The 15602-nt window shown below is 49.6% G+C and overlaps 1 protein-coding gene across 3 annotated transcripts in view; it reads right to left on the bottom strand.

The window, feature by feature from the left end:
• COL5A1 (collagen type V alpha 1 chain) overlaps positions 1-15602 on the bottom strand; it is a 160680-nt gene that overhangs the window by 34922 nt on the left and 110156 nt on the right. For all 3 annotated transcript variants that reach the window (XM_074608283.1, XM_074608282.1, XM_074608281.1), the window contains exons 25-32: positions 14913-14966; positions 12553-12597; positions 10938-10991; positions 8983-9027; positions 7818-7871; positions 6023-6130; positions 4959-5012; positions 3619-3672 (exon numbers count right to left, since the gene is read on the bottom strand). In XM_074608283.1, coding sequence (XP_074464384.1) covers positions 3619-3672; positions 4959-5012; positions 6023-6130; positions 7818-7871; positions 8983-9027; positions 10938-10991; positions 12553-12597; positions 14913-14966 — 468 coding nt within the window. The remainder of the gene's footprint in view (positions 1-3618; positions 3673-4958; positions 5013-6022; positions 6131-7817; positions 7872-8982; positions 9028-10937; positions 10992-12552; positions 12598-14912; positions 14967-15602) is intronic.

Consider the following 15602-nt stretch of genomic DNA (forward strand, 5'->3'; position numbering starts at 1 on the left):
TGCTCCCCGGAAACGCTATTTTGTGTCAGGTTATCAAAAATATACCCGTAGGTTTCACTCCCTTCCTTTGGACCCGCAGTCCGCTATTGTTCCCAATCACCTGTTACGGGAAGGAAGCGAGAGACTTGCTTTCCATGTAAGGAACGCAGATTGCTTAAAATATCGCTTGTCATTTTCTGCCCCAAATCCATCACCTCAGAGTCTCGCCTTCTCGTATTTGGCACTCATTAACCAGGCGAACATAAAACAGGAGCTGGAAAACTTTACAATCAACTTTCTTCAAGCTACTAAAATTAGCCCTGCTGAAACCTCCTGGTTCCGCGGTTCCATTTAATAAACCCTGCTGGCATAACTTTTTGTAATTAATTACAAAAATCATTTTAAAGAACTCCAGCTGGTTTTCCTTTAGCTACGGGAGGCTAAATTCCGAGCAGGTGGAGAGGAGTGTGTGCCGCCTCCCCGCAGGTAGCCCCACACACTCCTCTTCTTCTTCTTCAGTTCTATTTTTAAGCAAAATTTTCCCTTGCTTATTGCTATCATTAATCATGCACACAGCGCTGCGTACTGTTGCGAAGAATTTATATAGCACTGTAAATGTACACAGACCTATATTTTTCAAACAGGCGTAGCGAGGGAAAGGCATCTAAATTCAGATTATTTTCTAGGCACACAAATAAATGGTTGGATTTCGGCACCTCCACACACGCCCCAGGCTCTGTCAGACCCGGGGAGCGGGGAGATCTATTACCCCCTGCTAATGGCAGAGGCCTATTAGCTCTAAAAATAAGACCACTTATTCACGTCTAACTATTGATTTTATCATCAGGTTTTGAAAACCTCCAAGCCAGCTCATCCGAGCTCGCCGCCGGCGAGAACGGGCATCGGGACGAGCAGCCGCTCGCCAAAACTATCGTGATATTTAACAGGACACGCTTCTCCAAAAACACTGAACATCCTTTTTTTTTTCCCCCACCCCTCATTTTTAACTTTGCCAGCCCTTTCGTGCAGCTGAACAGCCAGAAGCTGTGGTTTCAGGTTAGGAGGGATTTAGCTCTGCCAGCACCAAACCCCAGCTGCCCGCGCTGGCCGGGTCAGCCGGTACTGCTCTTCTGCCTTTGCTTTTCCCCTTTTTTTATTAGTTAAGGACTCGGGATGACTACATGTATTGCTGAAATAATGAGCTGGAAAGCTTATTTCAATTCCTAGATGATGACGATCACAAGAGAAACGTGTGATTCATACTATTTGGGACACATAAACAACTGCGTTGAATAGCGTAACGGTAATACCTTGTAAAAAGAAAAGACAAAAAAGTGATTTTGGGTTGTTTCAGCTGCAAACTGGGTTAACTCCAGAATGCACCGGAGGAGCAAATCTTAGAAACTCTCTTTCTTGGCTCTATGTGGACACGCTCCTAAAAATGGCAAATTTAGTGGTTTTAGGAGAAACAGAGCGGGATTGATCGAGCCGAACTCAATGAGGCTTAAATTAAGTTGATGGTCTCCATTTAGTTTGTGTGGTGCGACCCCAGCACAGTCTATCGTTCTGTATATAATTGCTTTTTACTTATTTCAAATCGGATACTTGGGAGCAAAAAAAAAAAAAAAGAAGGATAACCAGGAGTTACTGAAAATCAGTATTTTTGCTACTCTTAAAACATTTTCAAGCTGGGCTCCTTATAGAAAAGGTGAGATTTGTATGTGAAAATCTTCCCTCTCTCACATGTAAACACTCCCATAAAACAAGCACGTTCTGCTGGACTGGGTGTGGAATGGCATAAATGGTCCAACCACATATTGGAGAGAAAAAAATTAAAATTACCATAAAATAAATCAACTTATTTCTATTTGACAGAGGCGTGCCAGACTGTGCTCTGGGTCTTAGGGATCAGGGTGCCAGTCTCTGCCCCCATGCACAACAAAAACGTTAATTTCTCCCCGAATTCCTGTCTCCTTCCTTTAACACCAGAGGTTTCGGGACTGCTGGTAAGATGGTTCCAGCCTCACCACAGCGGGCTCCGGAGCCCGACCACAGGAGCTGCCCCATCTCCTTCCAGGCTGGGCTTGAAATGCAAAAACACCTTTTCTGTTCCTAAACTGAAAAAAACCGTGGCACGCCGGGGGGTGTAACCAAGCGTCACTACCTCCTCCTAAAAGCACAAAGCTCATTTAGAACAAAAGTGAGCAAACCGCTGATTTTTTGTCTTTTCTTGGCTTATTATTGCTTGGTCCTGAAGCTGGGCCCCTTCCCATCACGCCTTCTCCCTCCTCAATCCCTTTCAGGCTGGGCATTGCCAAAATTCAACCAGCTCAACCCTTGGGGTTTTTTTTTTTCCCCCATCTCCTAAAGGACCAGCTGCTGGTACCCGCCCCGCTCCCCGAAAGGTTTCCCATCCCAGCGGTTTGTCTCTCCATCCCACCGGAATAAAACGAGCAGGTGGAGCAAGAGGGATGGGGATGCTCGGGGACGCAAAGCAGCACACCTCAGCCCCGCCGCGCTGCCCAGCCCTGTTTCACACCACCCGAAACGCCAGCCCAAGGACTTTATTGCTGTATATTCGATAAGGCGGGTGGTAATTACAGGGCTACAGTGAATTCAAGGCTGTCGTGGCAGCTGCTTATTCATGGCCTCCCTCCTCCCGCCCGGCCAGAGCGGAGGGAGGGGAGAGGATGCCGCGTTTGGAGTTCAGAATGAAATGAAAATTACTCAGTGGGGAAAAAAAAAAAAAAAAAAAGAAAAAGGAGGGGGATGTAAACCAAATTTCAGTGGCCTGATATTAATGCAGTGCAAAGTGATTTATATTTTCTGGGCTCCTATCAAACACGTCTGTTAGAAGTCATTTGTATTTAAATGAGAGCAAAAAGGAAACTAATTCCACTCGCTCTCCCCACTCCCTCTTTTTTTTTCCCTGTGACCAGAGCTGCTGCAGAAAATGACTTTATGTTTGTACTCCGAGTCCCCTAATTTCAAGCTTGTCTTCCACAAAATAAAAAAACCAAACAACAAACACCAGCGTATTTAGACAATCCCTGCTCGGGAGCAAAGTCTGTGGAGGTGGGGTGAGAGGTAGAGACGAGTCTGGAGGACGGAGCCCCCGCATTTTAAGGGTGTTTATGAATTTAGAATAGCTCCGCTTATTAAGGGGAGGAACTTGTAAGAGCGTTTTCATCTACGCATTTTGAATCTCAAGTCAGGCTAAAGATGGTTCTTGCTGCTTCTGAACAGATTCACCCATCTCCAATAATTACTGTTAATTAAAAAGCTCTTCGCGCCCCGAGCAAAGTCTGACAGCGCGGGAAGGATTCAGGTTCAGAGAAATCTCTTAAAATATCTTGAGGGAAAAATTTCCAGTGTTTAATTGGAAAGCTGCTGTCTGCGGAGCTGACTGTGCTGTTGCTGGCATCCTCCTCTCCCAACAGCCGCCGGCGGGAGCCTCTCGCCCGTCCCACGCTCCCTGCGCCGGGGACCCGGTCCCGGGCTGCGGGCGGGTGGGATGACCCTTCTTGGAGCATCCCCTTTGCAAAAGCAACCGGAGAGTTCCCCACCTCCTGCCCGAGGAGGTTTTTTTGGAGAGGAAAAAAAAGAATCAGCAAAGCGGCTAGACAAAGCGGCTCTTACCCGTGTGCCCTTCTCTCCATTGGCTCCTGGAAATCCTGGGAAGCCGATTGAGCCCTTGGGAGAAAGAGCAAAGAGAGAGAGAGCGGTTCAAGACAGCGAAAGGGGCAGCTCCGTCCATCCATGCCGGCGCCCGCTGGCCTGGAATAACCCCAGCGAGTGCCCGCTGATGGCTACAGCTCCCAACGCCTTTTTTCTAACCTTCCTTTGATAAAAACATAACCAGAGACAGACCCAAAATGACCTCAGAAACTCCATTTCATCCAAAAATAACAACAACAACAAGAAAAGGTCCATGCCTCATTAGGAGGCGCTGCAAAAGCCCAAGGCCAGGGTTGCACCGGGCGCCTGGGGAACAGCCAGGCTTTCGGGTTTTAGCTCCTAAGTCACTGTACGTTGCACATGAAAATTTAACTCCTGGCTTGTTCCTTTCTAATGTGAGCGCCTGGAGAATAGCTGCTGCTTTAAAATATGAATTAGTCGAAGAAACGCAAAAAAAAACCCCACCCCTACCCCAGATATAAAATGCAAATTAAAAAATAAACCATCAGCACCACAACCAGGAAACAATCTCTTGCAGATAATTATGTCTCTAGTGTTAAACAAGCCTGGGTTTTTTTCAAGCAACGAATATGAATAATAAAAATATGATGCTTAAAAAAAACTGTTAACAAAAACATAAGTTCCCAAAGCCTCCAGGGCATGTAAAAACCGGGCTGCAGCCTTAAGTCTATGTAGTGGAATTCACGGTTTTAATTTAAAAAGAACATTTGAAAATGGCCCAAATGAACGTGGGCATGTAGATAAGACACAAAGGATGTTTGCAAATCTGCAAACGGCACTTTTGTTTTAATTTCAGGGAGACCCTGATGCATTAGCTATTCTTCTTAATTAATTAGCTAACACTAGCGCTGATCTTTGAAGATATAATACAAGGAGAAGGACTATTATGCTTATTACTAGCATGAAGGCTCACATGGAGCCTGTTTATACCCATCACCAGAGCAGCCCTGCACGCCCTTATGTGCTGCAGCCCCTGTCCCACCGCAGCCCCCTGTCCCACTGCAGCCCCCTGTCCCACCGCAGCTCTTCCCACCGCTTCGCAGGAGACTGAAGCGACGCAGAACCAGTCACCGATTTCCACCAGCTAAGAGCTGGGAGCTATTTTTACCCACCCATCCCATCCCACATGGGCGGGAAAGAGAGAAATGCTGCCGTTCCACCTTGTCCCATCAGCAGGGACCGTGCCCCTCTGCCCAGCACCACCAGCAAAGCCCGGCCAGTGCCCACTGGGCTCCCCGTCACCCCCCATCCCTCTCGAGGACCAAACCCCACCGAGTTACCTTCGGGCCCTGCCTGCCCGGGTAGCCCGGCAGCCCTGGCACGCCGAGTTTTCCCTGAAACACAAATAAAAATACGTTAGTGCAGGGAAGAGAGGCCTCACCAGCAGCTTCAGATTTGCACCAGCAGAAGGGGGAGACGCCGAGTGCAGTGAAGTCAAGAGCCAAGCAGGTGTGACAGGGGTGGAATAACGCTGTCGGGCGCTGCGATCATCCCCTGCCCTCCCCGGGGGAAGCCCAGTGGGTTTGATGCAGCGCGAGCACCGTAAATGTATCGGGGACCTAGTGGGGAACTGTCACTTTTTTGCTATTGTGTTTTTTAACTGGATGCACCTAGAAATTAGACTGCAGTCCCTGATACTTTCAATTTCTCCATTTTTTTCATAGAATCATAGAATGTGTTGGGCTGGAAGGGACCTCTAAAGGCCACCTAGTCCAACCCCCTGCAGTCAGCAGGGACATCTGTAACTAGATCAGGTTGCTCAGAGCCTCATCCAGCCTGGCCTTGAATGTCTCCAGGGATGGGGCCTCCACCACCTCTCTGGGCAACCTGGGCCAGTGTCTCACCACCCTCAGTGGAAAGAACTTCTTCCTCATGGCTAATCTAAACCTGCCCTGCTCTAGTTTAAACCATCGCCCCTCGTCCTATTGCCACATGCCCTTGCAAACAGCCCCTGCCCAGCTTTCCTGGAGCCCCTTTAGGGACTGGAAGGGGCTCGAAGGTCTCCCTGGAGCCTTCTCCTCTCCAAGATGAACAACCCCAACTCTCTCAGCCTGCTCCTCTGGTCTTTTTTTCAAGACATTGTACCCAAGCAGATAACCCCAAAGAGACTAACATCTCAATGGGTTCAAGTCATGCCGCTGCAGTAAAACCATCTTCCCTGGGACTCCTCTGGTCTTTGTGTTGGACAACTCAGGCCAGCCTTCACTCAAAGCTCCCGCAGCTCCTCTTCATCCCTCTGCCCTAAAACTGCCCTCTCCCATGCTGGGCACCCACCCGAGACACCCAAAAAAAAGCAGGTTTTGCTGTTAAAACATCCCTGGGCCATTCCATCCTTGAGACTCACCTTCTCTCCAGCAGGACCAAGAGGACCGGGATCTCCATTGGGGCCAGAGCGACCTTTGGGACCTTCAGGACCATCCTCACCTCGGGGCCCAGGAGGTCCAATCTCCCCCTGTTAATCACAAGACAAGCACTGATGAATCAGGTAGACCCTGTGTTTGCTGACTGCAATACCCTCACGGCTGCAATCGGATACTCCACGGAGCTGCTAATACAACTCTTGGAGAAAGCTGGTGTTCACCAAGAGGTTCAGATGAGACTGTCATTGAGTAAATTGCAGAGCGTTATTAGAGCACCAAGCTTTCATTCACGCAGCCTGGCCATTATCTCCCACAACAGCCGCCTTTTCCTGTGCCCCAATTATCCCATCTACACGCAGTGCCTCTCCACCGAAACGGCCTCCATTAGCTCTGATTGCGACGCAGCCTTGTACCCACCTCCCGGTTCCCAACTCGCAGTTGGATGTACAAGCAGGCCCTGGGAAGTGTTTAATTGAGGGTTGAACGGGGCAACTGGAGAAGAAAGGCTGGGCTGGAGCTTTTGTGCTGAAAATCATTAGGAAATCTGAGAGCGGAAAGGACGAAGCCATTAACATGAATTGTTGTGACACTGCAGGCCTCGGCACACAAAAACCCAGTTGTCATTTTGTCACACAGGGTAACAGGAGATGCTTCCATGCTGCAAACACAGGCAGCCTTCTTCTTGCTCGCTAGAGGCTGGGTAGCTGCAGATTTATCTGCAGAGCTCTCGAGTACCCCTTGTCCTTTCCTCGCTCATCATAAAACACAAAGAGCTTGATGGTGGGAACTGGCGCCGCGAGCTTTGTTGGAAGGAGCTTATGTCTATCTGCATTTGGCGAGGACAGGAGTCACCACCCTGACGTGCCACCTTCGGTCCTTCTTCCCTGGTGAGAAGTTGGGGCCGGGAAGTTTCCAATTATTTTAACTGCTCAATTACACAGTTAAACGCCAGGAGATAATGGAGAATTTGATTTCGACTTTCACAAGCTTTCATGCAAGGCATTCATTTTTCCTTTAAACGTGGGAATGAATGATCGCAGAGCTCTCTTGATCCCTGGAAGGGCTTCAGAGCTCAGGGGGACACCAAGCCCCAGGCGGTGCATCGCTCAGAGAGGGGACGAGGACAGTCCCCTGTCCCCAAGGGCTGGGTGCGGAGGATGGACAGACCCGCTGCAAAGCCACGGGCTGCAACCACTGCCCACATCCGAGTCTCCTTTGGGGTTCCTGGTGCTCTGTGTGTTCCACTGATTTTAAGACGCCTCTGTGACCAGGCAACGTGCCTCGCTGCTAAAGATACGAGTCTGATATCAAACTGCACCGCCAGCAGTTTTCACGGCGCTGCTTTGGTTTCTATTAAAGTGTGTTCCCGGTAACTTTACGCTTCTCGTTGATGGTATGGAAGCACATTAAGCTCAGCAAATAAAGATGTTACCAGACCCTAGATGTAATATTGCAAGGGAAAATAGACACTGGAAATAAATATGTGATACAGCTGGATCACGCAGTATTCTGAGCAGTCAAAGCAGCAAGACAGGGCCCTCTATCATCGCTTAGGTTGGTTTTTTTTCACTGTCAAGGTGGGATTAGCAAATCTAGAGATTTACAACTGCTGAGCTTGAGGTGAACGTGGAATTTCTGAGTTCCTGCCTCGAGATCGGATGCGCCAGAAGGACTCCGACAGGAGCCCACCTTGCTGCTCTCCCCGAGCCGCATTTGCACGATAACACACGGGCTTGAAAGGCAAAGCACTACAAGATCACATCGGCCATGGACACTTACGCGGTCTCCTTTGATGCCCATATCACCTTTGAAGCCGGGGAAGCCATCTTCACCCTAAATAACAGAGAGGGGAAAAAACAGACAAGGTGTACAGATGGAATAAAAAGGAAAAAAGGCTTCTCTAGCCTCGCTGTATGACCCCTTCCTGGGAAGGACAAGATTAGGTCCCCACACTGCCCATCACATTGGCTTCTAGAAGTCTTTGGTGTGCACAAACGGGCACGGAAACCCAGCCAGGCTGCGACTGCCGAGGTCCCCAGGGGATCACAGCAAGCATTCCCTACATCGCGTCCTGGCTGCAAGTCAAGATCACGCATTTGGCCCGCTGTGAATAACAACTCCTTGCCAGAACTAGGAACCAATTATTTCTGAAGTACAACTGGTTTTATTTTCACGGAGGATGTTTTACACCAGGCTTCGAGGCAACCTCTAGGACAGTGTCAGTATTTCTTTCAGCCAAGAAGGTTTAATTGCAGCACTCAAATCAATAATGTATTTCATCCTACAGCAAATCTCTCATAGGCAATGAAGACACAGTTCCCAGAAAGACTTTAAAAAGTTTGGAAGGTCCCTGCCAGGATTCCCTAGTTAAACCTGCCGGCTTTGCTGCTGAATTGCTGGCAGCAAGAATGAAGGAACACGGATCTGTTTATGGGACCAGGCAAGGTCTTTCTCCACCTCCTGCTTCTCCTCTGGGAGAAATCAACTGCATCTTTGAGACATGCAGAGACAGACCGTGTTGACTTTCTTATCGACTTGGATTTCACAAGCTGCTCTGATGGCTGGGCTGGGCAGCGGATCCCGTACGCTGTCATCCAGCTGTAACACACCGCAAACCTTCAGCTCCACCGAAGCACTCAAACTGCAGATTCTGTCAGGAGGAAATCATCCCAACGCTGGACCCTGAGCTGCCCCAGCAAACACCTCAAAACCCGAGTGGGCCACGGAGGCTCGAGTACTCCCAGGTTCAAGCCAAGATGTGGCAGAACACGAGGGCAGGCACCCAGCCCACACCCACCCCAAAACCAAAGAGGCTGCCAGTTCTTTGGGTGATGAGAGAAAACCCCACGCGGAAGCAAATGTCAAGGGGAGCATCCTGCGGGACCAGTCGGCAAAAGCGCCCAGAGGCTGTAGGAATCAACCCCAACGTGCAGTGTGAACTCACCTTTTCACCTTTGGTGCCTTTCAGTCCACGAACACCATCTGCTCCCTTGCAGGAGATAAAACAAGATGTTAGAAGGGTATAGGTAAGCCGAAGGGTGAAGAATCATTCATCATGGTGATTTTTGCTTCCTCTGATGTTGACAATGGTATCTCTTCAAATCGTGATGTTCCTAAACATATTGCTAATCAAATATCAGCCACTGACGTCTGGCTTTGGGGTCACCAGTGAGCACCTGACAGTCGCAAACCTCTGACTACTCGATCTGGCAGGTGGGGTTGGTGCTCTCTGCCTGTTCCCCACCTAACTGCAAGAATTATGTTTCCAGGGATAAAAATCACTATGCAAAGTTTGTTTTCTACAAATAATTTCTTAAAAAAAAGCCCATTTCCACAAATGCCTTGCCAGCACGCTGCTCTGCAGCAGGTAGTAGCGCTGTCTCTAACACCTACAAAGGTTAAGCTGGGCTCTTTTCTACCATGGTTCTCACCTTTGTGCATGCACTATTTTCTTTAAAGTACATTTAGGCACCAAAAGGAGGAAAAAAAACCCAACATGACTGGTGAGGACATCTGTGACATGGTGCAGCAGCCCTCCAAAGCTTCACCACGGCAATCAATCCACGGTGTTCAGCCCCAAGGTGCTGAGCATGGTCAGGATCTGGCCCCTGCTGTGCCACCAGCCCAGACCTGCCAGACCTCCACGCTCCCCGTCTATCCTGCCTCTTGGGATAAAACATCACCCACAGGTATCCACACCAGCTGTACTGTGCAATGCAACTCTTACAACAAAAAACAGAAGGGAAGAAGAAGGGAATAATATTTTGCTTGGGGTATTTTATGTTCTTCTTCCCTTTAGCATGTTAAGAAAAGTACATCAAAATTTGTGCAGCAGGACAGGGCCCTGGTAAGCGAGGCAAGATCTGAAAGTTATTTATAGCTGCAAACCCTATGAGACACATTTTTTTTTCCCCTGAACTGGAGGTTCCTGCAGTTAATAGAACGCTGTTTGTAGGAAGCAAAACCTCGTCGTACGCACTACAGGCTTGGTGCATGACACGCTTTCTCTAGATCCCTCTAACGTGGAACAGTTCCACTTTAGCGGTAAACACAACAGCAAACCATTCCCTAATGGACCACTACGTCTCAATCCGCAGCCTTGCAAGAAACGAGATGAAAGCTTGCTTTGGCTAAATACATCCAGCTTAAATTTTGAAGGCAGAGCAGCAAATGGGTTTCTGCTACTGAAAAAAAATATACAAGGGGGTTTAAGAGGGCTTAAATTCACCTATAGTCAGTCCCCAAGCTGCGTCTGTACCTGCTAGCACACATCCCTGCAGATTCGTTGGCCCTTTGGGATGCAGGATGCATCTGCACCTGAACTAATACGTCTTGGTGGGCGTAACAGCCAGAGCTGGATGGGGAAAAAAAATACCCACCGCCTTCTTATCAGCATGCAAGCGCTGCAGGCAGCAGGAGCGAGGAAAGAGCTGGAATTCAATCTAGTGAAAAAGCACATTGCTGAGACGCACAGGCTTCGTCTAACAAGGTTTTGGATCAGGAGCATGAAAAGCTTGCTTTGTTTTAGTAATAGGCTATTCTGTTTTATTAACAAGCCTTGTTAAAGTCTTCACATTCTGGCTGAGATTTACTTTGGTTGTAAACTGGAAACGGTTGGAATGGGACTGAGCCATGCTCACGAAGAATTAAAAGAGAAATCTCTCCAAAGCGCTGAACGATGCTAGGAGGGCTTATTGGAGAGCAGGGACTTGTAATTCTTATGGCCTGCGAGAAGACCCTGGACCAAGGCTCGCTCGAGCAGCAAATAAAGTCACTGAGGTGGCCCGAAGTGCCCTGGTGGGGCATCTGTGCCCACTGGCAGTGTCCATCTCCAGCACAAGCTGGAGAACTCAAGTTGAACAAGCAACACCACAGACACTACTTCTGTGCCCTCCTTACCTTGACTCCGCGTGGTCCTGGATAACCGATGGGGCCCTGAGGACCTGGTGGACCCTGTCGGGAAAAACGTGCAAACAAGAAAAACACGTGAAAAATCAACACCAAGGTGCAGCGATAAGGAGAATGTGTGGAAAACAAATCTCCCAGCCATCTGGCTCCTTCAGACACGGTGGAAATGGCAGTGGCCATCTGAAAATAGCTCAAAACAGCACAGAGAGCTACAGAACATCACCGCCTGCAGGTGCACTGGGCTGAGCCAACCGCAAAGATCTGTACGGTAGGAAAGGAGGAAGAGAGGAGAGAAGATAGCAACAACTTGTTATAAAGGGAATTTATACATAAGGTTGACTATTTCTGTTTGGATTAAAGAAAAGAACAACTGCTCTGAGAGAGGAAGAACATGTTTTTCTGCTGTCGCCCCCGTCCCAAGCCACCCTGGTTCCGCAGTAGCGCAGCAGAGCCTGTGATGATGATGATCACAGAGAGGAGTTATTGCTTGAGGCACAAGCCTCGGGGTGATGTCCTTCGGCCTCCGCTGTGTGGCAGAGGAGATGCTCACAAAGCTCCTTTCTGGCACCAAAAGCTGCAGATCCCCAGGGACACCACGAGCTGTGCTGGACACGGTGCCCGATACGTGTCCTGCAAACACTCCTTCCACCCTCCCTGCCACGCTGTCTCACACTCGCAAATAAATCACGTTCTTTATTGAACACAGTTGGCTTTTATTTTGCTCAATTCCCTAACTAAAATACCCTTCCACTTCTCCCAGCCTGAGATGGACCATTTTTTCCAGCCTGACAGCCAGACGGGTCCAGCAGCATCCCAGACCTCACACTAGTGTCGGCGGGAGGAGACCTGCAGCACCAGCCCCGCTCTGAGATCACCTCCCTGATGTTCGCTAAACATCTCCCAGCACGGGGAGCACCAGCACAACCACGTATTGGCTTCTCAGGTTCTGCAGAGGCCAACGTTTGAATTTTCAGCCTCGTGTGACACCAGCCGCACAAGCGGCTGCGGCTTGCGCTCCGTGCAGCACCCGAGCAAGGCTCCAGCAGACGTCCATCAAACTGGACTGCGCTCTAATCAAAGACCTTTGACAAATGTAATGTTTTTCAAGTGAATGGGACACAGCGGGAACGCAGATGGTAAATCTGCCTGACAGACAGACGACTGTATAATTCAAGGACTCTAGCCTCCAGCAATATTCTCAAATATATTGTTGAAGAGGGACTTTGAGGGGGAGGGGAGGAAAAGGGAAGACCAAGAATACAAAAAGAGTTATTTTCTGCATTCCCTGCGCCACAAAGGATATTTACTTTTGTCTGATCAAGAGAAGCTTCCCTTCACAATTTCAGTTTTCGCATCTGCTGGGCTACAGAGCGCTGCTCGCCAGGAAAGCTGGGAGGAGTTGGGAAAAGACGAGCACCAGAAGAGACTCCCAGGCAGACGAAAGCTGGGCTCCGCTTTCATATTTGAACAGGGTTTGCTTCTTGCCCTCTCCACCGACCCACAGCCCCTGGTCACCCGGCCACCCCCAGAGCCCCATGGAGAGCTGTCTCCATCCAGCTGCCGTGACCTTCCCCTTCGCAGCGATGAGGATCTGGTTGACACCTACCTGACTCCCCTTCTCTCCAGGAGGACCTTCCTTGCCAGGATGACCCTGGTAAGAACAGAGACAAAGAGAAGAGGGAAAGGGGTTTAGTGCACATCTGATGCTTCAGAAGCCAACAAGCTATGATTTATTTATTTATAAGGGAACTGTTGCTCTCCAGGAAGCTCTTACTGATACAAATAGCCCCCCTGAAGCCAACTTGCAAGAGTAAGTTTCCCGCAGAAGGGAGAGAGCAGCATTTGGGTCCTTGGTGATATCCCACCTGGTTATTTTACGCTTTTCACCACCTTTCAGCAGAGAAGCACAAACCATTTTGCAATACTCTTCACATATTAGAACACCTCAGCGAGTTCAGCAGCCAGCAGTGTATAAATTTTGCAGATAAGAAAACAGATAAAATTAACTCCGTGTGTGAGCAAACTTGTGAAGGTCACAAGATGCCCAGACTGGTCAAAGCCCCTCATTAATTTCCTCATTCCTAGACTCCATTACAAGATCTCATGACAAACGCTCAGCTAACCTGCATCCCCGTTAGATGCCGGCTGGCTGGATGCCGGCCAGCATTCCTCTTGGGATTTGATGCTAAATAACTCAACATCCAGGAGATTCCAACACATTCTCATTCACAGCCTTTAGAATCCTTTTGCTGGGATTGCAGTCAGTAGAAAACAAAAGCGTGAATTGCCTCAGATATAGCCTGAAGGATTAGTGAGAAATAGGGGAAAATCCACGAAAGCAGTTTTTAGCGCTGATTTTCCTGTCGGAACCAAAACGGAGCCAGGATGGAAGATGGCTCTGTGGTTGGTAATGTCTGTAGAAAAGCACTCAGCCCCCCATGAGAGCGCTCGCTGCACGCCCAGGGAAACTGTAGTTTATAAGGATGATAAGAGCACATCCAGCTGCTCTAAAGCCACCAAGACCTGCTGCACTCAGTGGTTTCTTTACATATGAACTCCCCTCTAAACACACAAACGACTTGCTAGCAATATAACAAGTACGACCAAAAGACTATTTTCCAGCATCAGTCTTCAGAAGAGGAATGTCAGACAAGCTGGACATTTCATAAACCACGCTGGTTTAATAAAGAAACAAAACGACGGCTGTCATTTATACACCAACAGAACGCAGGAGAAAGCGCAACCTGAATTTGTCCTGCAAGTTTAAATGGCACCAGCAGCATCGGTGCAGGAAGGGGGTCAGTCCAACCGCGCTTGCCTTCAGCTCCTGACACCTGTACCCCGGGGGAGGCAAAATGGAAGCGCAACAAGATTTCAAAAGCCCTCGTCCGCTCTACGCTAAATCAGCCCCGGTTTCCAAACGCTCATCTCCATTACTGCTACTAAGATCAAAAATTGATGAGCAACTTGGTTGGCTTTCGGACTCAGATGCTTCAGGCCCTCGGGGATTTTCAGATATTTTCCCAAGACCAATTCCCATAAAGAGAGCAGGGGCGGGTTTTTGTCCTTGGAAAGAGCAAAATATGCTTACAAACCTCCAAACCGCCTGCAAACTCCAGGAGCGACCTGTGGCAAAGGACCTGTGTCCACGCACAGCCACAGGCGCTCAGCGTGCAGGGCTCACACAGCCTTCGGTCCCCAGAAAAACAGAGCCGGCGTCTTCTCCAGCCGAAATTCCCCGGCAGCTGCCGGAGGAATTTCACACCGAAAGCTACGGCCTTCGAGATGCTCTGGGCTTTGCTTTAGCAGCTCTGTTGACTCAGCTAACAACTGTACGGATGTTCGGAATGCCCTCCGTAGGAATGATAATCCCAGGGTGGGAAATGTAATTTTCTTTGCTCTGCATTTGCGTTAGTGGAATGTAACTATTTTACATTTGTCATTCTTAAAAGCAGGTGCCTCTGAGGTGTGTAAAAATGAGATCAGGTTTAAAGGACAGGGATTTTTAAGACCAATTTCTAGCGCAAGGAGCAAATGATGTTTAAAGTAGGATTAGGAGGAAGCTGCAAGAACACAACACCGACGTGCAATTTCAACCTCTTCTTATCACCGTTCCGCAGCAGCGCCCAGCGGCCCCGAGCGAGACGAGGACCACCCCGCATGGAGACACACACCCGGAGCCCGTCCCTCCCTCGGTGAGCTGCCAACCCACCAAATCCAGGCAGGAGAAGCAGGAGCGGGAGAAAGAGAGGCCCGAAGGGACGGTGAGAAGCGCCTGGTGCTGCTCCGCGAGGTCAGAGCAGGGCCAGGGCTTCCCAAACTCAAACCCTTCAAGCCAGCCGAAGCGTGGGCAGGCTGCTGGCTCCCAGGCTTCACCAGCCCATGGTGCACCCCGTGGTGGATGGGTGAAGGATCAGGCCCCTGCAGCCCCGGTGCCAAGCAGAGACCCAGGAGAGGACGACTTACCGGAGGACCATCTGCACCAGGCATGCCAGGAAGACCAGGTTTGCCCAGCGGCCCCTAAAAACAAACAGAAAATCAACTGCTGCGATGGTCAGAGTCTCCAAAAGGTCAGAGGATGGGGCTTTTCAAGACCCATTTCTTGCTTCTCCTCACCGTGCAAGGCTGCAGGGAGGTGAGCCTGTTGGAAAAGCTGCCCTAACTTGCAGGAGTCTGCTTATTTCTGTGGGTAGGGCTGTTCTAGCAACTTTAAACATAAAGCCCCTCACACACACAGGCACGATGCAGCGATGGGAGCTCAACAGGGGACGGCGGGGCACGAGGCGTCGAGCTGCTGCCCTGCCGAGGGGGCACGACGCTGCACAGGTTGGAGGATATCGAACCATGGGGCTCACCGGACCAAGAAACGCCCATTCTTTGGTGACAAATGGCAAGGCGATGAAGTGGCAACGGACGAGTTCTCACGGTTCAGTGATTACCTTTTTAATTAAGCTCTGGTTTCCCACACCGCCGAGGAGTGCCGCTGCTGCACGTGTGTGACTCAGCACGGAAACCAGAGCGCCCGTTATCTGGCAGAACCGCTCGTGTGCTCCTTTTGCAGGAGAATTATCGATAATTTGAGTCCACCCCACGCTGCCAACACAAGCGGGGGGATTATGCCGGGACGCGTCCGTGTCCCTGCTCACCGGGAGCTGT

This window comes from Larus michahellis, chromosome 15 (assembly GCF_964199755.1).
Source record: "Larus michahellis chromosome 15, bLarMic1.1, whole genome shotgun sequence".
NCBI classification, from domain to species: Eukaryota; Metazoa; Chordata; class Aves; order Charadriiformes; family Laridae; genus Larus; species Larus michahellis.